Source organism: Marmota monax, unplaced genomic scaffold (genome assembly GCF_021218885.2).
Source record: "Marmota monax isolate L192 unplaced genomic scaffold, Marmota_monax_Labrador192_F-V1.1 WCK01_AAM20220418_F8-fsc00145, whole genome shotgun sequence".
NCBI classification, from domain to species: Eukaryota; Metazoa; Chordata; class Mammalia; order Rodentia; family Sciuridae; genus Marmota; species Marmota monax.
In genome coordinates this window covers 5,631,387-5,658,603 of record NW_026695201.1, presented here as the reverse complement: position 1 = coordinate 5,658,603, position 27,217 = coordinate 5,631,387, and the positions used below count along the sequence as shown (strand labels likewise).

Here is a 27,217-nt window from a genome sequence, read left to right as displayed (position 1 = left end):
TCACTTATAGGCTAACATGGGTTGGTCACTTTATCACCCACACTATTCTCATTTCCTGAATCTTGTGAAGCTCACTGAGCTCCATTGAGCAACCCCATCTCCTTCCCACCCAACTAGAGGAAGAGGTATTTCCACAAGCCTCCTTAAGCCAGCTGCCTCCTCTTCCCTGTTCAGAGCCATCCCGTGGCTTGGAGTTGGATTTCAGGTTAACAGGCCACTAAAACACAAGAAGGCTCTTCATGGATCTACCTTACTACCACGGCCCTCTGACCAAGCGAGACTGTGAGATCTTATTGCTCAAGGAAGGAGCGGATGGCAACTTTCTGCTAAGAGACAGCGAGTCTGTGCCAGGAGCCCTGTGCCTCTGTGTCTTGTGAGTAGCCTCATTTTCAGCACATTAGAAATCTGGCTTTGGTTGCAGTAATGGCAGCCACATAGTCAAGGAATTGTGTTTCACTGTGCTGCAGCCCCAAATAGCTAGAAGCTTCCAAGACAGGACAGAAGGGATGTGCCCATTGCTCTTCTACCTGCTCTCCTCTCCCTGATGTGAATACCACATGAGCAGACTCTGTAGCAGCAGAATTGGCACTGGTGGGAAGGAAAAGGAAAGAAAAACATGTGAGATAGAGAGAAGGTAGAAATGTCAGAAACATCCTCTCCTTCACAGGTCTGTTTATTTGGTATGGAGAAGGGGCCCCTTATAAAATTCCAATCTGAAAGATTGTATTTCTGCTACAGCCTTTTTCAAACTTAAAAATACAAATGTTTCATATTTTGTTAGATTGTAAAGGGCTTAACCATAAATCATTTCTTTTCATTTTTCTTGTGGTATATCAAGAGAAGCAGAAGCAGTCAGCATTTTATCAGTAAAGAAACAGAAACCCAGATTTCTCAAATGACTTGTTAGTATTAAAATTTAGCTGGTATTTCTTTTTTATTTTATTTTATTTTAATTTTTTTTATTGGTTGTTCAAAACATTATAAAGCTCTTGACATATCATATTTCATACATTAGATTCAAGTTGCTTATGAACTCCCAATTTTACCCCAAATACAGATTGCAGAATCACATCGGTTACACATCCACATTTTTACATAATGCCCTATTAGTAACTGTTGTATTCTGCTACCTTTCCTATCCTCTACCATCCCCCCTCCCTCCCCTCCCATCTTCTCTCTCTACCCCATCCACTGTAATTCATATCTCTCCTTGTTTATTTTCCCATTCCCCTCACAACCTCTTATATGTAATTTTGTATAACAATGAGGGTCTCCCTCCATTACCATGCAATTTCCCTTTTCTCTCCCTTTCCATCCCACCTCATGTATCTGTTTAATGTTAATCTTTTCTTCCTGCTCTTCCTCCCTGCTCTGTTCTTAGTTGCTCTCATTATATCAAAGAAGACATTTGGTATTTGTTTTTTAGGGATTGGCTAGCTTCACTAAGCATAATCTGCTCTAGTGCCATCCATTTCCCTGCAAATTCTATGATTTTGTCATTTTTTAGTGCTGCGTAATACTCCATGGTGTATAAATGCCACATTTTTTTTTATCCATTCATCTATTGAAGGGCATCTGGGTTGGTTCCACAGTCTAGCAATTGTGAATTGTGCTGCTATGAACATCGATGTAGCAGTATCCCTGTAGTACGCTCTTTTAAGGTCTTCAGGGAAAAGTCCAAGAAGGGCAATAGCTGGGTCAAATGGTGGTTCCATTCCCAGCTTTCCCAGGAGTCTCCATACTGTTTTCCAGATTGGCCGCACCAGTTTGCAGTCCCACCAGCAATGTACAAGAGTACCCTTTTCCCCACATCCTCTCCAGCACTTGTTGTTGTTTGACTTCATAATGGCTGCCAATCTTACTGGAGTGAGATGGTATCTTAGGGTGGTTTTGATTTGCATTTCTCTGACTGCTAGAGATGATGAGCATTTTTTCATGTACTTGTTGATTGATTGTATGTCCTCCTCTGAGAAGTGTCTGTTCAGGTCTTTGGCCCATTTGTTGATTGGGTTATTTGTTTTCTTATTGTTTAATTTTTTGAGTTCTTTGTATACTCGGGATATTAGGGCTCTATCTGAAGTGTGAAGCTGGTATTTCCAGAGTCTATGATAAGTGTAAGATTCTAAGCCAGAATATCAGAGGTATTTTGATGAAAGAAATTGTTTACACTCAATTTAGAAAGTCATCCTGAACAGATATCAGTGGAGATCCCCTGACTTTGTATATTTTCCCGTTTATAAAACTAAACCCTTTATTCTACCTATGAAAAATTAAAAATCAATTGTTTTCTGTTATAATGAAATTATTCATTGACACTTGTTAGAGCATGGCGAGAAAAACTTTATTCAGATCACTTGACCACTGCAATTGGATTTGCAGCAGGAAGAGGGATGGAGCTCAATTTTGAATGCAGCATTGGGCAAGTGAAAATGTATAACAAAGGAGTAGAGTCAGTGGATGGAAAAATTGCTAAGATAAGAAGAATTACAGCCAAACTAACCTAAAAGGATTCTAGGGGAAGACAGGCCAGAGTTATCATACATCAACTGGGGTGTGCTGGCAGATGAAGAACCTGATCAGACATTAAGGCTGATCAAATATTGAAGATAAGCGTTCTTGCTAAATGGACTTAGCAGAGTTCTTTGATAGCTGACTTTTATAAGGAAATACACAGATGGGCTTAGGAGAAGGTTCAGAAGCCTGACTAAAGTCTGGCCAGGCAAAGAATCTTCATCATTCTTTGGATAAGCTTGTGTGCTTCTTAGAACTTGAGAACTGTAAAGACAAAAGTGACTATAAATACTAAGAGAATATATAAGGATATGTTCGATTCTTTAAATGGTGTTGGAGATACAGGCATGAGCCTGATAGCCCTAAGGTGTTCTCAGTTTACATTTTCAAGTGAAAAGTGATGATGAGAAAGTTTTTATATACATTTTTAGCCATTGGTAGTTTCTGCTTCGGTTTGTCCCTTAAGGGTTTGTGTGTTGGAAGGTTGGTTCCCAGTGTGGCAATGTTAAGAAGTAGTGGGACCTTTAAGAGATGAGTAAGAAATAAGACTACCCAGAGGTAATTAGTGTTGAGCAGAGGACATTTATGCTCATATGATGCAGGCTTCTTGACCAGTGATGTAGCTCAAGATTTTACTAATAAAAATTTTCTTCAGAGTTATGATTGCACAAATTGGGAAGGGTCTCAGTGTCTCTAGGAGGGAATCTATAACATCAGCAAAATTCTATCAGGCAAGATTGGATAAATCCACATATGTTATGAAAAAAAAACTCCAAGATTTATTGTTGTTGAAAAGACAAGGGGAAGGGGGGGAGCATGGGGGTTATAAATGATGGTGGAATGTGATGGACATTATTATCCAAGTACATGTATGAAGACATTAATTGGTGTGAATATACTTTGTATACAACCAGAATTATGAAAAATTATGCTTTATATGTGAAATAAGAATTATAATGCATTCTACTGTCATATATAAATAAAAAATTTTAAAAAAATAAAAGACAAGCTGCAAAATATGACCCTATTTGAGTAAAAAAAAAAAAAAGAGAGAGAGAGAGAGAGAAAGATTGTGTTAGTCAGGCATAATCTCAATGGCGTGTAAAGCTGAGGCAAGAGAATCACAAGTTCCAGTTCAGACTCAGCAAAATTTAATGAGAATTTCTCTCAAAATAGAAAGGACTGGGATGTAGCTCAGTGGTAGAGAACCCCTGGGTTCAATCCCCAGAGTAGGAAAAAAAAGTCTGGGGAATTTAGGAGTGATTGGGAAAAGAGTGTCAGGTTCACTTTTTCATTGATAACTTATTTGCACTGTTTACCTGTTGTACGTAGGCATCTGTTTCTTTTTTCATTTTTAAACAAAAAATTGTTTTTAATAGTTTATAAAAAATGTAGTGACTCCTCACTCTCTACCCAAACATTGTATTTCTGGGGGAAATTCTACAGGAATTTCAATATAGTACTTGTTTTTGTTTGTTTGTTTGTTTGTACTGGGGATTGAACACAGAGGCACTTAACCACTAAGCTCTTTTTAGTTTTTTATTTTGAGACAGGGTCTTATTAAGTAGTTTAAGCCCTCATTAAGTTGCTGAGGCTGGCTTTGAACTTGTAATCCTCCTGCCTTAGCCTTCCAAGATGCTGGGATTATATGCATGTGCTACCATGCCTGGCGCTTTTTTTTTTTTTTTTTTTAGGCAGTCCAAAATGTCTTAAATAAATAAAATAAGGATAAAGTAAAATTCCCAGAAAAGAGAGTTTTTATTTAAATTTAAGGACAGAATAGATGAGCAGGAAAGTCTTCCTAGGTAGATTGGAGATAAGACTTAGAGTGGATGCAATTTGGTTACAAGGAAATGAGGTGGAATGCATTTTTAGGGAGGGGAGGTGGTAGCAATATCCAAGTCAGATATTTTTAAGCACATACAACTTATATGCAGGTTACTCAAAGGTAGTTTGAAAACCAGATTTTTGAAGAGTAGGTTGGGATGAGATCAAGGAATTTAAAAGGAATAATTCTGTAGTAAATAGGAGGCACGAATGGCTTCTGAGCAGGGAAGTGCCAAGTTTTAGGAATTTCAAACTGACATGGAGAATGGACTGAAGTGGGAGATGATAAAAACAGAGATTGTCTTGCTTTTGGACGGGAGATAGTAAAGAACTCGATATGGTGAGACAAGTGGAAATGGAAAACACAAAAAGAAGTTGCAAGAGATGTGCCAGAGATAGGACAAACCTTGACCAGTATCTCAGAGACCATGGTCTGTGCTGGGATTCTCTTTGAAAGTGGCATTTATTCTCAGCTTCTCTGCAGTGTATCAGGCCAACTTACATATTCATTTAAAGAAAACGTCACTAAGACATGCTAAAAAAATAATAAATCAAATGGAAAGGCAAGAATAAATACTTATTGGGTGCCTGCACATGGTCAATTCTTGCCCTCCTCTCTCTACCCATGTCACTGAAAATTAGGCAAAATTTCATGCACCCTCAGGCATAAGGCTCAAGTCAAATGTCCCCATGTACATCTCATTGTGGTCCTTGTAAAAGTTTATTATCACCCAGATCAGTAAGGACTACTCAATTTGGGTTGTTCAACAATACTTTGAAATCCCCCAAACACTCAGTTAATGCCTTCAACATAGGTCAGATCCTAGTAAGGAAAATAAGAAGTAAACACAATTGTTTCTGACAATTGTGATGACTGGACTATCATTAGAGCACTCTGAGAGCTGAGAGCAAAGAGTGACTTATCTATCGAGGAGTGAAGAGCAAGACATTACTAGATACAGGAGTTGGAGGAGGAATGGAACCTTCATTTATTCATTCAACAAGCAAACACTAAACACCTGTTAGGTTCCAAGTATGGTCCTCAATATTGGTAAAACAATGATACATTCTAGAGGCAATGTTTATGGTCTTATGAAGCTACATTCCAGTAAGAGGAGACAATTTGATGAAAACAAAAAGCTTTATAGCCAGGAGTTATAAAAAGTTATAGCACATTCCTATAATCCCAGTGACCTGGGAGACTGAGACAGGAGTATTGCAAATTCAAGGCCTTTGGCATACAAACCATGTCCAATCATAATAAAATTTGTGTAAGCAAATCTAAAATTACAATATAACATAAATATTAGCCTGTTTGTCTACATGGTTTTTCTATATAGAAAGAGCCACCACATAGGTGTTTCCTATGAAGCAAACATTATGCTAAGCATGCTACATGGATTATCTCCTTTGTCTTTTGCAAAGTTCTTTGAGATAGACATTACCTCTATTTTGTGTAGAAAGAAACTAGAGCTTCTGATTTAATAACTTGCCCAAGGCCAAACTGTTAATATGTTTTTAGGTACTTTGCCTTTACCCATATCCCCTGCTCCACTGAACTATGTTCAAGGTGGTCAGCTTGGAACCAAGCAGAGAACTTGAGGGCTCAGCAGTGTACCCTAATGTGTAGAATCTTGTCTTTCTGCTTGCTAGAGATGAGCAGCTCCTTCTGCTTTGCTGCATTAGAATGGCAATATGTCAACTTCCATGTTTTCAGAGACCTAAACAAGGATACTACAGTGAAGTTAAAAGCAAAGGAAAGAAGTCTCAGAGAGTATTTGCCTGGTGGCTAATAGCACTGGCCAGAAAGCTATGTGGTAAACATGGACAGGAAATGGTATCTGATCTCACAACATGATAGATTGTCTAGAAAACCCCGACACACCAAACACCTTCTGTATTGTGTGACTTTGGGAGTATCAGGAAGTTGAAAGTGGTTTTGCCTTTGCAATTTGTAAAGCCAAAATGCGGTGGGTATTAGGAGATGGAGAGGATTTATCTGTGGAGTTAAGGGAAAGGAGGGACTTTCTATAAAATGCTTCATTATACATGACAGTATGCAACCTATCTTTTTCAACATATTATACTTTGTAGTTCAGATAAAGTTGATACACATCATCTATTAATGATTGCTTAGTATTTCATTGCTTGTATATACCATAATTTAAACATAATCAAACACTTATTTCTATTTTGTATGGAAAGAAACTAGAGCTTCTGATTTAATAACTTGCCCAAAGCCAAACTGTTAATATGTTTTTATGTACTTTGCCTTTATCCATTTCCCCTGAGCCAGGTAAGACTGCAGGTAAGAAAGATTGGTGCCCAAACTCCTGTCTGTCCTTGCTCAGGAGTATAATGGCACTATCTTTCTGTTGTTCTGAGGAAGGTATTAAGAAGAAACCAGAAATTATTTTACTCTCACCACCTAGAAATCACCATTTTAAAAAATTTCAACACATATCTTTCCAGGCTTCTCTTTATGATATATAAGCAAATATTTATGCACAGTTGAGCACAGTGGCACACACCTGTAATCCCAGCAGTTTGGGAGGCTGAGGAAGGAAAATCACAAGTTCAAAGCCAGACTCAACAACTTAGGCCCTAAGCCACTTAGTGAGACCTTGTCTCAAAACAAAAAAATAAGAAGGGATGAGGATTTGGCTCAGTGGTTAAGCACTTCTAGGCTCAATTTCTGGTTCCAAAAACAACAACAACAACAACAACAACGAAAAAACTTTGCACATAAATGCTTCATTATACACGACAGTTTGCAATCTCTTTTTCAACGTATTATACTTATCATTGCAGCTCAGATTAAGTTGATACATATCATCTATTAATGATTGCTTAGTATTTTATTGCTTGTATATACCATAATGTAAACATAATCATACACTTATTTTTAACATTTATTTTGCATTTTTGCAATGGATCAAATGTAATTTGGGACAATTACAATTTTTGTACTTATATTTTAAAAATTTTGTCCATCCTGTTCTTGGGATAAAATCCTAAACATTTAATTTTTTCCCACATACTAACAAATTAGTACAATAAAAGATTACACCAACACACACTCCAATCAAGAGCAGCAAAAGGCTAGAAGTCAAAAGTCCTAAAACATTAACCCAAAGTTAACAAATATCAATGTTAAAACAGTTAACCCAAGTTAATAATGAATGTCACGACCTAAAAAAAGGTAGACCATATAATTGACATCATAGGGCATGTTTATTTCCATTTCCTTTAACTGATCTTTCAAAATTTGACTAAATAAAGCTCAAAACACATACCGGAACAAATTTCCCCACAACACTGGCCACAGCCTGAAACCAGCTGCTCGCCTACAAACTGTTTTAAGTGAAATAAAGGCATTGTGTTCAATTAAAAAATAAATATTAAAAAAGAAATACAATTTCTATATATTAGACTTGTATCCTGCATTAGCCTTTTTTTGTAGAGTCTGTATGATTTTATACATACCATCTACTTGCTTTATTGTACTGACTGGAACTTCCAGAACAATATGTAATAGAAATGATGAGAATAAAATTCCATGTCATTTCCTAATCTTTGAATGAAATCATTGAGTCTTTTACTAATAAGTACGAGTTTAGTACATTTATTCATAGTAGAGCTAAGAAGTTTTAGTGGGGTTTTTTTGTTTTGTTTTAAATAAGAAATGACCACAGAAGTTTGTTAGTTTTCTTCATGAACTAAGAAGAATATTTGTTCTTAGTTTGTTGATCAGTCAATAGTGATTGATTTTCAAATATTAAAAACAACCTTGCAGCCAGGTGCAGTGGCACATATCTATAATCCTAGCAGCTTGGGAGGCTGAGGAAGGAGGATCAAAAGTTCAAAGCCAGCTTCAATAAAAGCAAGGCACTAAGCAACTCAGTGAGATCTTGTCTCTAAATAAAATACAAAATAGGGCTGTGGGTGTGACTCCGTGGTTAAGTGCCTCTGAGTTCAATTCCTGGTGACCCCATCCCCCCCCAAAAAAAATAACCTTACAATTTAACTTGAGCTAATTCCTATCTAATTATGATATATTGTTGTTTTTTGAATATATCGATTGAATTGATTTGTTAAAATTTTGGTAAGAATTATTACATCTATTTAATAGGAAACATAGTCTTTGTCCTTATTTTTTTATGTCTATGTGTGTTTTTTATATCAGAGAAATGCTGACCTCATGAACTAAATTGGGAGGATTTCCTTTTTAATTTTCTGGGAGACTTTGTGATTGTTGTTATTTCTTCCTTAAAAGTTTAGTAGAAGTCCACAATAAAGGCATCTGGGCCTCGAGTTTTCTTTGTGGGGAAGTTTTTAACTACACATTCAATCTCTTTAATAAATGTATGGCTACTCAGGCTATGTTTTTATTGGATGAGCTTTGGGAGTTTGCATTTTTAAGTAATTTTTACATTTAATTGATGACATCAAATTTATTGAAGTAGGATTTCTCATAACATCTCATTATTATTTTAATACCGGAATTGGCAGTGATTTCACATCTTTATTCATTTTTTTTCTTTTGGGCACAGACAATTGAACTCAGGGGTACTCAACCACTGAACCACATCCACAGCCCTATTTTGTACCTTATTTTGAGACAGGGTTTTACTGAGTTGCTTGCACCTCGCTGTTCTCAGGCTAGCTTCGAACTTGCGATCCTGCTGCCTCAGCCTCCCTAGCCACTGGGATTGTAGCCGTGCACCACCAACCCGGCTTCTTTCATTCTTGATATTGGTAAATTGTGTCGTCTCTATTTCCTTATTAATCTGACAACCACTTTGTCAATTGTATTTATCATCACAACAGATTTTGGATTTATTATCCTTATTGGTTTTTCTCATGTATATTTTAATAATTTCAGATTTTGTATTTATTTCCTTCTTATGCTAATTTTCTCTCTCCATGTTCAATTGATTACTTAGAGAGGAGTTGAAATTTCTGACTGTAGTCATAGATTATCTATTTCTTCTTGTGGTTCTATCAGTTTTACTTTTGAAACATAAATATTTAGGTGCATAAACACGATTATTAATCCTAATTAGTTGGCCCTTTATTTTATTGTATGGGCTCTCTTCCTTATCCTTGGTTATATTATTTGCTCTGAAATCTACTTTGATTTTGCTAGTTTTAATTTTATTAAAGTTAAAATATAATTATTTTGGGCTGGGGATGTGGCGCAAGTGGTAACACGATCACCTGGCATTCGCGAGGCATGACCAGGGCCCTGGGTTCGATCCTCAGCTCCACATAAAAATAAAAAAAATAAAGATGTTGTGTCCACCGAAAACTAAAAAATAAATATTAAAATATATATATATATATAATTATTTTCATCATTTAAATTTTAATCTATTTGTCTTTTTATCAGATCTCTTGAGGTCCATGTTCTTGGATCTCGGTTTTTTTATCCCAATCTGACAATATCTTCATTTAATTGGGATGCTTAATTGATGATTGACAGTATGAGGTTTAAGTTTACAATCTATTTATCCCTTCTATTCTTTGTTTCCCCTTTCCTCTTTATGACTACTTTTGGATTGATTATTTTTTTATATTTCCAAATTATCTCTTTGGGGAGTTTGCTAGCTATAATTCTTTGATTTTTTAGTTTCTTATTTATGTTTTTAATGTTGTACATATTGAACTTATCATAACTTATATTTAAGTAATCTTATACCACTTTCCCTGTGGTAACATCCTTTCACTTTCATTCACCCAAGCCCTTGTGCTATTATTGTCATGCATCTTATTTATATATATTTATCAATCCTATAACACATTGTTATTTGGGTTTGAGTAAGTAATTATCTCTTAAAGTAACTTACATATAAGAAAATTTGTTTTCTTTTACTCACATATTTGTCCTTTCTGGTGCTCTTCATTCCTTTGTATATCTTGGAGTTTCTTAACCTTGACATTATTGAAATTTTGGACTAGATAATTCTTTGTTGCAGGGAATGCCCTGGGCATCATAAAATATTTAGTAGCATCTGGATAACAGTAGCCACTTTCCCTTCCAATTTTCAACAAATAAAAATGTCCCTGGAGAACATCAAATGTTCATGAGGGAATAAAATCACTCATGGTTGAAAATCAATAAAACTTATCAGAGAAAAAGAGGATTGGGGAGGGAAATGTGCTATTTTGATTTGTAATAATAGATACATACATGCATACATATATTTAGTCTTCATCCAGTTTCCTAGCACAGATTCCTAAAATTCTTGGGATCTCTGGAGGGATAAGAGCCAACAACAGTGACTATTGACTGGCAATCCCTAGGTAGCCTATGGATGGGAGCTGGTTGCCCAAAGTACAAGGCAGGAATAGTCCCACCCCACCCCCAACCTCCTGGGAAATGAATGGGGAAAGGAGTCAAAGGTTGAATCTATCACCAAGGACAAATGATTTAGTAAATCATACTTTTGTAATGAAGCCTCCATAAAGAAGCCATAAGACTAGGTTCAGGAAGCTTCCAAATAGCTGAATTCATGGAGGTAGCAAGCCCAGATGGCACGAAAGCTCCACACCTCCAATCCCATACCTCTCCCTATCTATCTTTTTTATCCACTGTTCATCTGTATCTTTTGTAATATCTTTTATAATAAATTTATAAACCTGAGTAAAGTGTTGTTCTGAGTTCTGCCAAGCCCTTTTGCCAAACTAATCAAACCCAAAGAGGGGAGTATATAGCTGGTTGATCAGAAGTATAGGTCACAACCTGGTAGTGGAATCTGAAGCAGGGGGAAGTCTTGGGGTCTCAACCTATGGGGTCTGACACTATCTCCAATTAGTGTCAGGACTAGATTAGAAAACACCCAGCTGATATCCACTGCGGAATTGGTTGGTATTGGGGGATCCAACTCATACATCTGCCATCAGAAATGTTATGTTGAGAGCTATGTGAAAGTAAGAAAAACACCATTGATGTTTTTCCTGTCTTCATAGGAAAAGAATAAAAATAAAATATGCTAAGGTTGAAAAATATGGACACAGCTTTTTGTTTGCTCTCAACCTGAAAGGTAAAGTTTAACTCACTCACGTTCTTCCTTTTTTTCCGAGTATTTTAATTTGAAAAGTAAACATATGCCCTGTATATTTTTAAAGAAGAAGAAAAAACAAGTACAAAAAGACAGAAAAAAGTCATTCATGGACCTACTACTAAAATAAGTTTTGTTCATACTTATAATATTTTCTTGTGGTCTTTGTTGTATGTCTTTTTTATTCATACTTGATATCAAACTCTATAAAATTTGGCATCTGGTCTTTTTGTTTTGCTTAACACTGTCATATCATGGCATTTTCCACTGCCATAACCATTCTTTTGAGGCTGGGAGTATAGCATAGTAGAATAGCACTTGCAAGGCCCTGGATTTAATCGCTAGCACTGAAAAAAAAATTATTATGAATGTTATTTAATGTCTACATAAGAACTGATCTTGTAAAAGCACATGACTTATTTAACCATCTTCTAATATTTTGGATATGTAAATTATTTCTACTTTTTCATCATCATAGATGCTGATAATATTTTAGCCCTTGTGCTTATATCATAATCCATATTTCTGATAACTTACATAGAATAAATTATAGTTCAATATTTGGTCAAAGTGATGAAGACATTTTTATTCCTAATGCAAATTTCTAATTGCCTTTTTAAAAGCTTGTATAAACGTAGAATGTTGCTAGAAGTACATATGAAATAAAAGCAAAAACAAAAAACCAGAACAGGTAAAAGGAGAAAAGGATGGGAGTTGCTAGTGGTTTAAAAAATCTCTGATCAGCTGAAATTTAAAAAAACTTGAATAAACAAGGGAACAAATCTGTATCTTAGCTTTAGTTGGGGTTAGGAATGCCAATTAAAACATAATTTGATAAGAATTCATATTTTTACTAGTACTCTTTCCACTCAAAAACACGGTGTCTCCCTATTCGGTGAAATATTATGTCTCCTGGTAAGATTTCTTCATTTAGGCTTGGCACATTTCTTTTTAAGATCATTCAATGAAACTCAACAATTATTTACTGAATATGTGCTAGAATGAACAAAGCAGGCACCCTGATTCTGGCTTTGGGAAGCTCACAGCCTAGTGTGAGTTGTAAATGAGTAAAAGGATAATTAATATTCAGGATGATTAGTGGTAGGTTTAGATAGTACTGGATGATATTTTTCAGAAGTCCTTTCTATTACCCCAGTGGAGCATTCCATCCCAAGCCACTTCAGCTGAAGCGCTCAGTGCTCAGAATCAAAACTCAGATGTCTTGTACCTCCAACTCTCTGGACAAAACTTGGATGGCAAAGATGGCACATGGGCTAGTCACTGTGGCATGCAGATTGGCAGGGTGTCAATATTCTCACTGACTCAGATATCATAGCTTTATGAGAACACTTGAGACGTTAAGACAGGAATATTCCAAGTAAATTCCATCTACCCACCAACTCTTCTCACTTCCCCATGAGAATCGCCTCTTCCCCACTCCACACTTCCCAACACACTCGATAAATATAAGGCATACAAACTTTTAGACTATATTCATATTAGGTCAGTTTCTTGAAGCATCTAAATTTTTTTCAAATATGCAAGAAAATAAAAACTTCACAAAAGACAATTACTGAAAAAAAAGTAATTTTGCCCTCAAAATATTGAACTTCAAGACATTGATTACAAAACAAATAAATACTTAGTAGCGAGCCCTTTTATCTGTTTAATTGTCTTGTTTTTGGATAAAAACAGAACAGACGGTAAACCATCTGGAATCAAGACAATTAATTATCAAGATTACTAAAGACTTAAGTAATAAAATTTGTAACTTGCTTTCAACACAAAGGTATCAACTCCTATAAAATTCAAAATGGTTACAAAAGAAAGATGGGATTATTTGAAGATGAGCAGGTCAAAGGAAAGTATTTGGGTACTTACCATTTCACAACTAAGGTAATCAGAGTTTTTCCAATAGCTGGAAAACTGCACAAAAAGAAATGCTCACCATGCAAAATGAGACCACTCGTGTACATTTCCTTCCTTCCTTCTCCCTCCCCTTACCCTGCTCTCTTTTTTCCTCTTTTCTTCCTCTCTTCATCCCTTCTGCTATCCATCCTTTTTCTTTATCACACTATTGCACTTAAAAAAGCTATTGGGTTTTTTTTCAATTTTTCAAGATTAATAAAAATTTATTAAGTTTTAAGGAGTTTTGTTTTAAATATTGTCTTTTAATTAATGCAGTAATTCCTATTAGAAAAGAATATATATTTATTAATTTATACGATTACTTGATTTTTTAAGTATTTGTGATCTTTTATATTTTAAAATGTATTAAATATTTTGGTCTACCAACCTTTGCTTATTAATAAATAATAAAGCACGGCATCATCAGTTTTCTTCCAATATTGTCATCTCATAGAATAGAAATTTGGACTCAAATTATACACATTTCAATTTTACTAAGTTTTGCCACATTGTTCTCAGAGACAAATGGATAAAAAAAATGTGGCATTTATACACAATGGAGTATTACTCTGCATTAAAAAATGACAAAATCATAGAATTTGCAGGGAAATGGATGGCATTAGAGCAGATTATGCTAAGTGAAGCTAGCCAATCCCTAAAAAACAAATGCCACATGTCTTCTTTGATATAAGGAGAGTAACTAAGAACAGAGTAGGGACGAAGAGCATGAGAAGAAGATTAACATTAAACAGGGATGAGAGGTGGGAGGGAAAGGGAGAGAGAAGGGAAATTGCATGGAAATGGAAGGAGACCCTCATTGTTATACAAAATTACATACAAGAGGAAGTGAGGGGAAAGGGAAAAATAATACAAGGGGGAGAAATGTATGACAGTAGAGGGGGTAGAGAGAGAAGAGGGGAGGGGAGGGGAGGGGAGGGGGGATAGTAGAGGATAGGAAAGGCAGCAGAACACAACAGACACTAGTATGGCAATATGTAAATCAATGGATGTGTAACTGATGTGATTCTGCAATCTGTATACGGGGTAAAAATGGGAGTTCATAACCCACTTGAATCAAAGTGTGAAATATGATATATCAAGAACTATGTAATGTTTTGAACAACCAACAATAAAAAATTAAAAAAAAATAAAATAAATAAAATAAAACTTTCTATAGCTCCATGTCATAGCCAATCTTTTACATTAGTAAATTTTACATTTCTGCCAATCTGGTTTAAAATAATAACTAATTGTTTTTTAATTTGCATTCCTTTGATTGGCAGTGTTTATTGGCATTCTTTTTTTAATTATGCATTTCTATTCTCATTATATATTGTTATATATAAGAAGAAGAATTAGTTTTATATATAATGAGATATATACAATTATCTTCTCCCAATTTGTGAACTTTTTCACTTTGTTAATAGTATATTTTGATAAACAAAATTTTAATTTTTAAAAAATAAATTCATTAGAGGGAAACAGGTAAGGTGGATACCGTGAAAGTGTGTTATATGTGTCATGAAATTGTCACAATGAATCTCACCATGATCATTAATATGCACTGATAAAATTATTCTTAAAGTGAATTAATATTTTCTATGGCTTGTGCATTTTCTGATTTAAAAATTTCTTAATTCAGTGTCATTATGTTGTTCACTTATATTTATTTATCTGAAGTTTAATGTTTTGCCTTTTCATAACTGAGTCTTCAATTATAGTCTAATCCAGTTTTATCTGTTTCCATATGAAAATATTGCCATTTAACAAATAGTTCATCCCTGCCCACCAACCTGCTATGATGGATTGGTCACAATTCAAGTTTTCATATGTGCATGGATGTGTTTCTGGACTACTGTATGCCACTAATATCTTTTTCTGCCCTGAAACTAGTTTCTCACTATTTTAATTATAGCTTATAAAAAAAAAAGAAAGAGAAAAAAAGAAAGACGATAAGAAAAAGATTTATCAAGATAGGACATGCCCTTGATACACTCCAGTCTTTTTCTTTTCCCAAATTGACCTGACTATTCTAAGCCTAGATGTTTGTACAGAGAAGCGACATGATCTGACTCACATTAAAAAAAAATCGCCCAGGCTGTTATATAAAGAATAATAATTAAAGATGTCAGACAGAGAGGAAACAATTGCTAAAACTATGTCCTTAAATAGATGAAAGAGGATACGCCTCCACTGGAAACAGGAGGGATTAGCTTTCAGAGAGATATGCAAAGTTCATCTGTAGTAAAAATGGCAGGGTATGTGAGTACAGATGTTAACAGGTATGGTGGTACAAGTCTGGGAATTCTCTACTTATTTATGGCCTTTGCTGATAAATGGATGGAAACATCATGCTAAGTGAAATAAGCTAGACTCAGAAAAGCAAGGATTGAATGTTTTCTTTCATATGCAGTAGCTAGAGAAAATTAAGGGATAAAAGAGAGGGGGAATCCCCTGAAAATAGAAGAGAGATCAGTGGAGTTGAGAAAAGGGGGGTTGAGGGGAAAGAAAGAGGGATGGGCAAAGGGAAAAACTGCAAAATGAAATGGACCAAATTGTGCTATGTACAATATGAATATGCCACAGTGAATTCTGCCTTTAACTAGAAGGAACTGATTTTTAAAATAACAAATAAACAGAGGAAGACCAGTAGAGTAGAGGAAAGAGAACAGGAAGAGGAAGTAGGGAAGGGAAAGAGGAAGTACTGGGGTGTGAAATGAATCAAATTATATTCCATGCTTGTATGATTATGTTAAAATGACCCCAATGCTATGTAGAACTATAGTGCACTAATAAAAACATCAAAAATATTAATAATAATATAACAGGAAAGAATGAGGATGGGAAAGCATATCGTGGGGATTCATGGAGACAAGAGAAGGTATAGAATCATTTTTTTAAGGAGAAAAGGGGAAAAAAATGATTCCCTGGAAGCATCAAGAGCCCAAGTGAGGGCTTCATTAATTTAAAGTAAAACTATTCTACCTGGATCCATGTTCTCACCTCATTTGCATACAACAAGTTGGAATTTAATCAACATTCTTGTTTTGCTATTTCAGTAGAAGAGTTCGAGGTAAAATGCTCCTGGAATTATGAAGGGGTTATGCTACCAACAAACCCATGATATGTTGAAAATATCATCAAACATCATCAACATCTCAAAATTTCTAATAATTTTATTTTAAACAAGGGGCCCTATATTTCATTTTGCCCTGGCCTGCAAATTATGTAACCAGTGTTGGTTATGAAGTGAGTGGCTTAGGTAGGTAGAGAGCAAGATCATTGGAAGAGCGAAGATCAAGGATCTAAGAAATTGGGCTGTTGAACCCTCTATGTATGAATTGAAATTGCCAAGAGTTAGACAAGAATAATAATGGAGAGAGTGACATTGAGCTACAACTAGAGACCAAAAGATGAAGGTGATCCTAGTATTAGGTGAAATAATTTAGAGACATGAAACTCAAAGCTGTGGATTCAGAAAAGAAAACTGCACTGAAGAACCCTGAGAGCAAGAAGACTAGCCTCAATCCCAGGGCCCATCGTGAAGCCCATAGTGAGGCCCATAGTGAGAAGGAGGTGGGAGGAAGAAGTAGCATTTTAGGGAAATAGGAGAAGCAGTGCCCAAGGTAAGAGGGACAGCAGATTCCTTTGAGAGCAAGAAGGTGACGAGAAAGGGAGGGATGTGCTTAAAGGAGATTGAAGGTAGAGAGGATTTTGAGGATGGTGAAGCTTGAATTCCAGGGAACCCAGTGGAAGGATTTCAGGAGAGGAAGAAGGGAACAGACAAAGCCTATAGATAGTCTTGTGGAATTAGAATGCAGAAGATAAGGCAAACCTGCCAGACTGAGTGGTTCTTGAAATGACTGGCACACAAGGAAAAGGGGCATAATGAAATTAGCTTAACAAATTCGACAGGGAGAGAGTGGAGGCATGGTGAGTGGCGAGGTGACAGGGGGAGAGACTTCCATGTCACTAATGGTGGCGGGGGTGGGGGAGTGCCAGCAGGGGGTTAGTGCAGGTAGAAGACCTAGGGGAACCATGGTCTTTTTACAAATCTTTCATATAAATGCACACTGGGGAAAAAAAGTGTTTCTTTTAAAAGTTTTATGAATGGCACTTATAAAAATAAGTAGAACAGGGAGCATTAAAAATAAATTTTTGTTTATGCCATCATACCATAGTCATATATTTTAGTTTGTCCCTGATGCTGTAACAAAATACCTTAGACTGGATAACTTATAAATAATAGAAATGTATTCTTCACATTTCTGGAGGCTGAGAAGTCCAGGCTCAGGCACCAGGGAGTTTGGTGTCTGATAAGGGCTTGTTCTCTGCTTCCAAGATGGCATCTTGTCCTCTGGAGGAAACAAACACCATGTCCTCCCATGGCAGAATGGAAAGAAGATACAGGCAGCTCTCTGAAGCCTTTTTTTTTTTAACTTTATAGATTTTTTTTGTTTTAATTAGTTACACATGACAATAGAATGCATTTATGCACTTTGATATATGATACATAAATGGGGTATAATTTTTTTTAAATTTAATTGATTTTATTTTTTTAAATACATGACAGCAGAATGTATCACAATTCTTATTAACATATAGAGCACAATTTTTCATGTATTTGTATATAAAGTATGTTCACACCAATTCATGTCTTTATACATGTACTTTTTTTGCATTACAATTCTTATTACACATATACAGCACAATTTTCCATATCTCTGGTTGTATATAAAGTATGTTGACACCAATTCGTGTCTTCATACTTGTGCTTTGGATAATGATGTCCATCACATTCCACTATTCTTGCTAATCCCCTGCCCCCTCCCTTCCCCTTCCACCCCCCTCCCTTCCCCTTCCACCCCAATTCCATATCTAGAATTCATCTATTTCTCCCATGTTCCCCCTCCCTACCCCACTATGAGTCAGCCTCCTTATATCAGAGAAAACATTCAGCGTTTGTTTTTTGGGGATTGGCTAACTTCACTTAGCACTATCTTCTCCAATGCCATCCATTTCCCTGTAAATTCTATGATTTTGTCATTTTTTAATGCAGAGTAATACTCCATTGTGTATAAATGCCACATTTTTTTAATCCATTCACCCACTGAAGGCATCTAGGTTGGCTCCACAGTTTAGCTACTGTGAATTGTGCTGCTATAAACATTGATGTGGCTGTGTCCCTGTAATATACTGTTATTAAGTCCTTTGGGTATAGTCCGAGGAGAGGGATAGCTGGGTCAAATGGTGTTTTTATTCCCAGATTTCCAAAGAATCTCCATACTGTTTTCCATATTGGCTGCACCAATTTGCAGTCCCACCAGCAATGTATGAGTGTACCTTTTCCCCACATCCTCGCCACCAACACTTATTGTTGTTTGTCTTCATAATAGCTGCCATTCTGACTGGAGTGAGATGAAATCTTAGAGTAGTTTTGGTTTGCATTTCTCTAATTGCTAGAGATGTTGAAAATTTTGAAATGTATTTGTTGATCGATTGTATTTCTTCTTCTGTGAATTGTCTGTTCAGTTCCTTAGTCCCCTTATTGATTGGGTTATTTGGGGTTTTGTTTTTTTTTTGGTGTTAACTTTTTTTGAGTTCTTTGTATATCTTAGAGATTAATGCTTTATCTGAGGTGCACGAGGTAAAGATTTTCTCCCATTCTGATTTTCTCCCATTGATTGTTTCCTTTGCTGAGAAGAAGTTTTTGGTTTGAATCCATCCCATTTTCTGATTCTTGATTTTACTTCTTGCCCTGTAGGGGTCTTGTTAAGGAAGCCAGATCCTAGGCTGACATGGTGAAAATTTGGGCCCATTTTTTCTTCTAGTAGGCACAGGGTCTCTGTTCTAGTGCCTGAGCCTTTGATCCATTTTGAGTTGAGTTTTGTGCAGGGTGAGAGAGAGAGGTTTAATTTCATTTTGTTACAATGTAGCTTTCCATTTTTTTCCAGCACCATTTGTTGAATAAGCTATTTTTTTCTCCAGTGAATGTTTTTGGCACCTTTGCCTAATATGAGATAACTGTATTTGTGTGGGTTTGTTTCTGACTTCTATTCTGTACCATTGGTCTGTGTGTCTGTTTTGGTGCTAATACCATACTGTTTTGTTACTACAGTTCTATAGTATTGTTTAAAGTCTGGTATTGTGATGCCTCCTGCTTCTCTCTTCTTGCTAAGGATTTCTTTGTCTATTCTGGATCTGTTATTTTTCCAAATGAATTTCATGATTGCTTTTTCTATTTCTTTGAAGAATGACATTGGGATTTTATTTTATTTTATTTTGAGAGAGAGAGAGAGAGAGAGAGAGAGAGAGAGAGAGAGAGAGAGATTATTTATTTATTTATTTATTTATTTTAGTTTTCTGCGGACACAACATCTTTGTTTGTATGTGGTGCTGAGGATTGAACCCGGGCCGCATGCATGCCAGGCAAGCACATTACCGCTTGAGCCACATCCCCAGCCCGACATTGGGATTTTAATATGAATTGCATTAGCTCTTTATAACACTTTTGGTAGTATGGGCATTTTGACAATATTAATTCTGCCTATCCAGGAGCATGGTAGGTCTTTCCATCTTCTAAGGTCTTATTCAATTTCCTTCTTTGGTGTTCTGTAGTTTTCATTGTAGAGGACTTTCCCCTATTTTGTTAGATTGATTCCCAAGTGTTATTTTTTTGAAGCTATTGTGAACGGGATAGTTTTCCTAATTTCTCTTTCAGTGGGTTAATTGCTGATGTATAGGAATGTATTCGATTTATGGGTGTTGATTTTATAACCTGCTATTTTGCTGAATTCATTTATTAGTTGTAGAAATTTTATGGTGGAATTTTTTGGATCTTCTAAATATAAAATCATGTTATCAGTAAATAGTGATAGTTTGAGTTCTTCTTTGCCGCAGCCCGGCTGGCTGGGCAAAATAACCGGGGGGGTGACGAGCAACTTGTGTACATTGATACAGCAGGAGTGGGAGCTGTTTATTGTAGGACAGGAGGGGTATATATACATTCCACACAGCTTATCTTAATTAACATAAACTAGATACAGCAGTCAACCAATAAGGAATCTCCACACTTAATGGCTCGCTGGCGTTGCTTCACAAACCACTCCCTCTGGCAACATGCCAGGAGCCATCCTGACTTGTTTACAGACTCTAACACTTCTTTACCTATTTGTATCCCTTTAAGTTCTTCTGTCTAATTGCTCTGGCTAGAGTTTCAAAGATGATGTTGAATAAAAATGGTAAAAGAGGGCATCCTTGCCTTGTTTCAGTTTTTAGAGGGAATGTTTTCAATTTTCCTGTTCAAAATTATGTTGGCCTTGGGTGTAGCATATATAAGTTACATGATTTTGAGGTATGTTCCTACTATCCCTAGTTTTTCTAGTGTCTTGAACATGAAGGGTTGCTGTATTTTGTCAAATGTTTTTTTCTGCATCTATTAAGATGGTCATTCATTCTTGTTTTTAGTCTATTGATATGATGAATCACATTTATTGATTTCCATATGTGGAGCCAATCCTGTATCCCTGAGATGAACCCCACTTGATTGTGGTGCACTGTCTTTTTAATATGTTTTTGTATGCTATTTGTCAGAATTTTATTGAGAATTTTTGCATGTATGTTCATCAGGGATATTAGTCTGAAGCTTTCTTTCCTTGACATGTCTTTGTCTGGTTTTGGTCTTGTAGAATGAGTTTTCTATTTCATGGAATTCTTTGAGTAGTATTGGTGTTAATTCTTCTTTGAAGGTCTTGTAGAATTCGACCAACAATTCATCTGGTCTTGGGCTTTTCTTGATTGGTAGGCTTTAGGCTTTTGATGGTGTTTTCTATTTCATTTCTTGAAATTGATCTGTTTAAATTGTGTATGACCTACTGATTCAGTTTGAGTAGGTCTTATGTCTCTAGAAATATTTTGATGTCTTCAATATTTTCTATTTTATTAGAATATCAATTTTCAAAATAATTTCCAATTGTCTTCTGTATTTCAGTCATGTCCATTGTGATATTTTCTTTTTCATCACATATTTTAGTAATTTGAGTATTCTCCCTCTTTTTTCCTCTTCTCTGAAGCCTTTTTATAAGGACATTAATCTCATTCATGATAGCTGTCATCAAGAATTAATCATTTTCCAAAATGCCCAACCTCTTTATACCACCACAGTGGAGATTATGTTTCTACTGAATTAGGGGGCTGGAGGTATAGTTCAGGGGCAGAGTACATGCCTAGCATGTATGAAACCCTAGGTTCCATCCCCAGAACCACAAAAAAATAAATAAATAGAAGAAACCTACATGAATTTTGGTACACAAACATTCAGATCACACCATGTAAATCTTGTCATAAATTCATATAAATCTTGTCATAAATATATCATGTATGAATAATCATACAAAATACATACTAACCTACTAAACTCATTGCTCTGTAATCTCACAGTGTTTGGTTTTTTGTTTTTGTTGTTGTTTGTTTGTTTGGTACTAGGAATTTAACTCAGGGGCACTGGACCACTGAGCCACATCCCTAGCCCTATTTTGTATTTTATTTAGAGACAGAAGGTCACTGAATTGCTTAGTGCCTCACTTTTGCTGAGGCTGGCTTTGAACTCACAATTCTCCTGTCTCAGACTCCTGAGCTTCTGGGATTACAGGTGTGTGCCACCGCACCCAGAGCCTCATAGTGTTTTTTGGAAAGCTTTCCAAAATAAGCAAAAATAGGTATCACAAGTTCAATAAGTTAATTTATTATAAAGCATTAATGTAATGTAGCTTGTTACTCCTTTTAAAATTTTCTAATTTGCAAAAAAATAAGAGCATGTTTGAGCAATGTCTGTCTTGTATCTTGGCTTTTAATCAAATTAACATAGCACCTCCATGTGTTTTATTTTTTTCATAGTCCTCTAGTGAGGATTACCTTAGATAATTTAAAATAAATACATTTAAGAATTTAGTAGGTTATATGATAACAAGGTTCTAAAACAACAAGCAAACAAAAACTGTGGAATTAACCAAATGCAATTACAGACTTTGTTTTCAGATCCCAATTTAAACAATGTTTCTTTGGAAAAACATTTTTGAGACCTCTTCCCAGTCTAGAATACTTTGTCACACGTGGACAGTCATATAACTTTTTGGTTTTATATCACACTTGTCATGTGATACTTACTGGCTTATTTTGGCCTCATGAGACCCCCCCCCCCCCAGAAAGGATCAGGATTTGAAATCAATTACCAAAACCTCCAGACAATTAGTGATGAATTATAGTGTGATACTTGTACCTTAAAGCTGGAAATAGATACCTGACTTACCAATTCAGTAAAAAAAAAATGAGTCAGGGCTGGAGTTGTGGCTCAGAGGTAGAGTGCTGGCCCTAGTTACATGTGTGAGGCACTGAGTTTGATCCTCAGCACCACAAAAAGTAAAATAAAGACATTGTGTCCACCTATAACTAAAAACTGAATATAAAAAATGAATCATTTCATTTTTTGGCATAGGTGTATGGGTGGTGGAGGGCCGGGGCATCAGGAAGTTTGAGCCTCATTCAATGTTTTTGATTCTATTTTTTTTTTTTACATTGTAATGTTCTGTGAAATCAGAATATGTCCAATAGTTGACGGGTTCCTTTAATGTTTGTACTCTTCTCCAGGAAAGCTATTAGAAATTAATAATGTATCTTACCATTGATAATATCTTAGAATTGAAGAATTCAATATGGAATTTTATTTCTTGCTTGGAAAATTGCTAAAACGGGTCCGTTATCTAAATTATGATTAGATGATTAGCCAGTGACTCCTATTGCATTGAGAAACAAGAGCACAATACATCACTTGCTTGGACAAAATTCCCAACATTCTCTAATGCAGTCAATGAGAAATCATTGATAAATAGCATGGGCATAGCTCAATGGTATTTTATATGTTCTATCAACCTAGAGCTAGGTGAAAGAGCTAGGGTGAAGCACCAAGACCACTGGAGCTGTAAATTTTCTCTTCTTATTCTCTTTGCCAGAGTCAAGACTTCCATCCTAACAATAGAGCTCCCCATTTCAAAGCCCCTGTGTCTTTCAAATTCTTTCAGATGAGAGGGCTTAATATTGACTAGTTTCTTTCAGGATCCAAGATTGATAAAAGCATTGCATATAAAATCAGGTGAGAATACAACCAGAGAAGTCCAAAATTGTGCTCCATTTATTTGAGTACAATGAATCAAAGAACGTTCTGCTGTCTTGCATTACTGATTAGTACAAATAAATAAATATTTTAAAAAAGAATTTAAAAAATCTAATGAGACATGTTGCCTCGATTTGTATATAAGAACATTATGATTCATACAGTCATCTTTTCACAGGTTTAGAAATTTTGTCTATACATACCGAATCTTCAGAGAGAGACATGGGTACTACAAGATTCAGGTGAGAACACATAAGGACTCCTGCAGATCAAGGCAAAACCTGGGAGAGGAAAACCTGAGGTCATCTCTTGAACCCAAGATGTGACCAGCTGAAGGCATTCTAAGAGGAAAGCCTTGTCTTCAGGGGCCTGCTGTGGATGATGGGTTGAAGTGACTGTGTTATGGAGACCTCCTGTACACAACTTCAGTGTCAGCCTACATCACTATCATAACACTGCATGTCAGAAAACCTGATTAACACCCTTCTTTGTAGCCCAACACAGTGGCCCTATGATAACCACAGTGGTGATCAAGATAACTAAATACATAAGGGTAGAGGAAGCAAATTCTTTTTTTAAAAATTATTTCTATAGGATTGTATCAGAAAATAGTATTTGGTTTACAGCTGACAAACAGAAAACAACTATTCACAATTTTACTGAGTCAAGTTGATGTTCCTCCTTTCAATTTAAATTGCAACCTTTTGGGGGGATTCTGAATTCATCCTGTATATAAATTGCATGTTTTGCATTTCCCATCAGAAGTCCACCTCAGTTAGTTCCCTAGCAAAGCTTGCCAGTAGGGCACAAGTCTGAAATAGGCTCTTAGAGCAGTCCCCTTTACAGTGTATCTACGAGAAGAATTGGCCCCAGACAAACTTGCCAAGGATAGGGCTGACTTGACACTGCAGTCCAAGTTGCATATTTCTTGATTGTAAATCCTCTTTACTCAGAGTAGCTCAAGTCAGAGCTGGACTCAGAAACACAGTCTTTATGAATCGCAGTTGGTGTGAGCTCTTAAACATGAGCTGTTGGCCTCTTGTTTTCAGTTTGTCCACTCTCAGAAGCAACCCTGAGAACCGCTATTTCAGGAAGTTTCACAATTCACACACAATTGCAGATTATGAGTGACTTCTTTTCTTGTTTTTTTGCAGACTTTGGAAGGTACTCCAAAACAGATCTTTCCAAGCCTAAAGGAATTGATCTCCAAGTTTGAAAAGCCAAACCAAGGTCTGGTGGTTCACCTTTCAAAGCCAATAAAGAGAAGCAGTCCCAGCTTAAGAAGGAGAAGATTGAAAGTTAAACTGGATGGTATATAAGATAAAAGCTTTCCTGTGGGATCAGAAAGGAGCCTTCAACCTATTTCCACCAATGTCCTCTCTTGGCAGAATCAATACAAATACATGCCCTTTCCCATGACATTACCTCTGAAAAGCTTCATCCTATTAAGTGCAATTTCAATTTTATTGAAAAATAATGTCTTCCAGCCCCTACAAGTGGTGGACTGCTGTGTTTGGGCAGCCAAAATAGTAAGAGAGGGTACTGGGCTGGCTTTGAATTCATTCTGCGACCTCATGCAATCTGCTCAAGTTTGGGAATAAATGAAAACGTGGACAGATTTTCCAATAAGAAAATCACTTCAACTCTCTCATTCACACTTATTCTCTTACATTTTTTTCCAATATTTAATAAGCATCCATTTATAAAGGGATAGCTGACAAATATTTCAGATATATCCCTAAAGATATGAAACCATAGTGGTAAATTTGAGAGCAGACAATCTATCTGAGAAGTCTTAAATCTTATCACTAGCAGCCACTATTGCTTACCCTCACCCTTAAGATTTGCTCTCAACAGAATCTAGTACCTCTCAGTTGCAATGTAGTTTGAATTTGACTTCCAGAGACATTTAATCCTGATCTTTTCTGGTTAAATGTATGGCTACATTATCAATGGAAAGTGATGTAGTTGCCAGTGGGCAGGTGATGGTGGTGAGATCAGATATGCTAGCCAGGGAGGACAGAGGATAGAGCCTTGGGTCACAAAACCCAAGAAGAGAAAGAATCACTCAAAAATATTCCCCAAGACCTGGGCAAGAATCTCCCCACCAGTTCTCCATGTTTGGTCAATACTTGCAGAGTGAGCTCCCAAATACTCATCTACAGAAAGGGAAATATCTCCCATTGACCTTATTTTCCTCCTCCCGTTGCCTTTGCCTCTTTAGAGCAAGCTTCTGATGAAGGCACTCATTTTTCCATGGTGAATGCAGATATCTAGTGCTGGAAACTTTAAAGCTTGGCTTATAAAGGAACCCCCTATTTTTCCAGAAAAGCTCTGTGGTACCCCCACCATTTGAAGATGTCACTTTGATATGGCACCAAGATTGCTGTGGTCATGAACATTGAAAGGAGATCAATAAAATAGAGAAAAGTGACCAGGAGAGGGGGAATGGGAGGAGAATGATATTGGCCAAATTATATTGTATGTTATGTGTAACTATACAACAATAATACCCCCTTCTCCCCAAAAAAGAAAAAAAAACCAAGGTGGCTTAACTAAAAAACAACAATAAAAATATGGAAAAAGTTTAAAAAATAAATAAAAAGAAAATATCCAGTGATCCTAGGATCATTTATTTAAAAGTTCATTCTTAAAAAAAGAAAAGAAAAATGCTGGTCTTCTTTCCCTTGAGTGGGGTTGGTTAATATAGCTTCTGGGCATGAAGTCTCATGGATGGTCCTTTGCTTTTTCCCCCAGAGAACAATGATGACGACTATGTGAATGTCTTACCTTAAAGGTGAAGATAAGAACTCTGGACAAAGCAAATTAAAGAAGAGATGGGGCAACAACTCTCACAGTTGGTAACTGCTTCACCTGCAAAGTGTAGGTCTGGAATGACAAATTCTCGTGGCCAATTCAGAATCTCCCAGTCAGGATAACTGAAGATCTTCTATTAGCCTCAGAGAAATCACTCCTCATATCCCTGCCTTCAAGACGAACACTACAAGAAGGCTTAAAGCCCCTCTTCACTTCTTGGAAAGGGACACCTGACCCTATTCTTCCTGACTCGTTAAAGGAACGACATCACAGTTGACATCCTCTTTCTGTCAGCTTCATACAGAGGAAAGGGCACTTGGCAATGAGTTCTGAACCCTGAGTTTCAGTCCAGTGACTGTGGTTTTGCAAAAATCACAGTCTATTTCTTCATTAATAAAAAGTAGCTGGGGTTAGGGGCAGGGGTTATACATACTGGCCTAGTCTCTCTGTAGAACTTGGTTGTGTTCAGTGGAGTTAGAGAATCCAGAAGTGCTGGAAATGTGTACGGTAAGGGATCAGGGTCTCATTCTCCTCACACAGCCAACATATTCTCTGTACTTGCCTTACTTAGGGATTTATGTTTTCTTTTGTATCAAAGTTAAACCTGTAATGCAATATAAACATGCTTACCGTAGCCTAAATTTCACATGTATAATGGAGCCATCTTAAGTTAGGAAAACCTGTGGTCAGAATGGAGCCATTTTAAAATTCCTTAACAGGTATCCGATCACAACTGTAGGCCCTTTCCGTGCTCTGTATAGTGATATATGTGGGTATTTTAAAGATATTCTCCTGGGCTGGGGATGTGGCTCAAGTGGTAGCGCGCTCGCCTAGCATGCATGAGGCACCACATAAAAATAAAAATAAAGATATTGTGTCCATCTAAAACTAAAAAATAAATATTTTTTTAAAATACTTTAAA

At 36.3% G+C, this 27,217-nt stretch overlaps 1 protein-coding gene across 1 annotated transcript; it reads left to right on the top strand.

The window, feature by feature from the left end:
• The first annotated feature begins 62 nt into the window (after positions 1 to 62).
• On the top strand, positions 63 to 27,217 carry Sh2d1b (SH2 domain containing 1B). Its single transcript, XM_046428852.2, has 4 exons — positions 63 to 373; positions 23,657 to 23,720; positions 24,633 to 24,789; positions 26,236 to 27,217. The coding sequence occupies exons 1-4, from the start codon at positions 240 to 242 to the stop codon at positions 26,271 to 26,273; spliced, it is 393 nt and encodes a 130-aa protein (XP_046284808.1). The 5' UTR covers positions 63 to 239; the 3' UTR covers positions 26,274 to 27,217.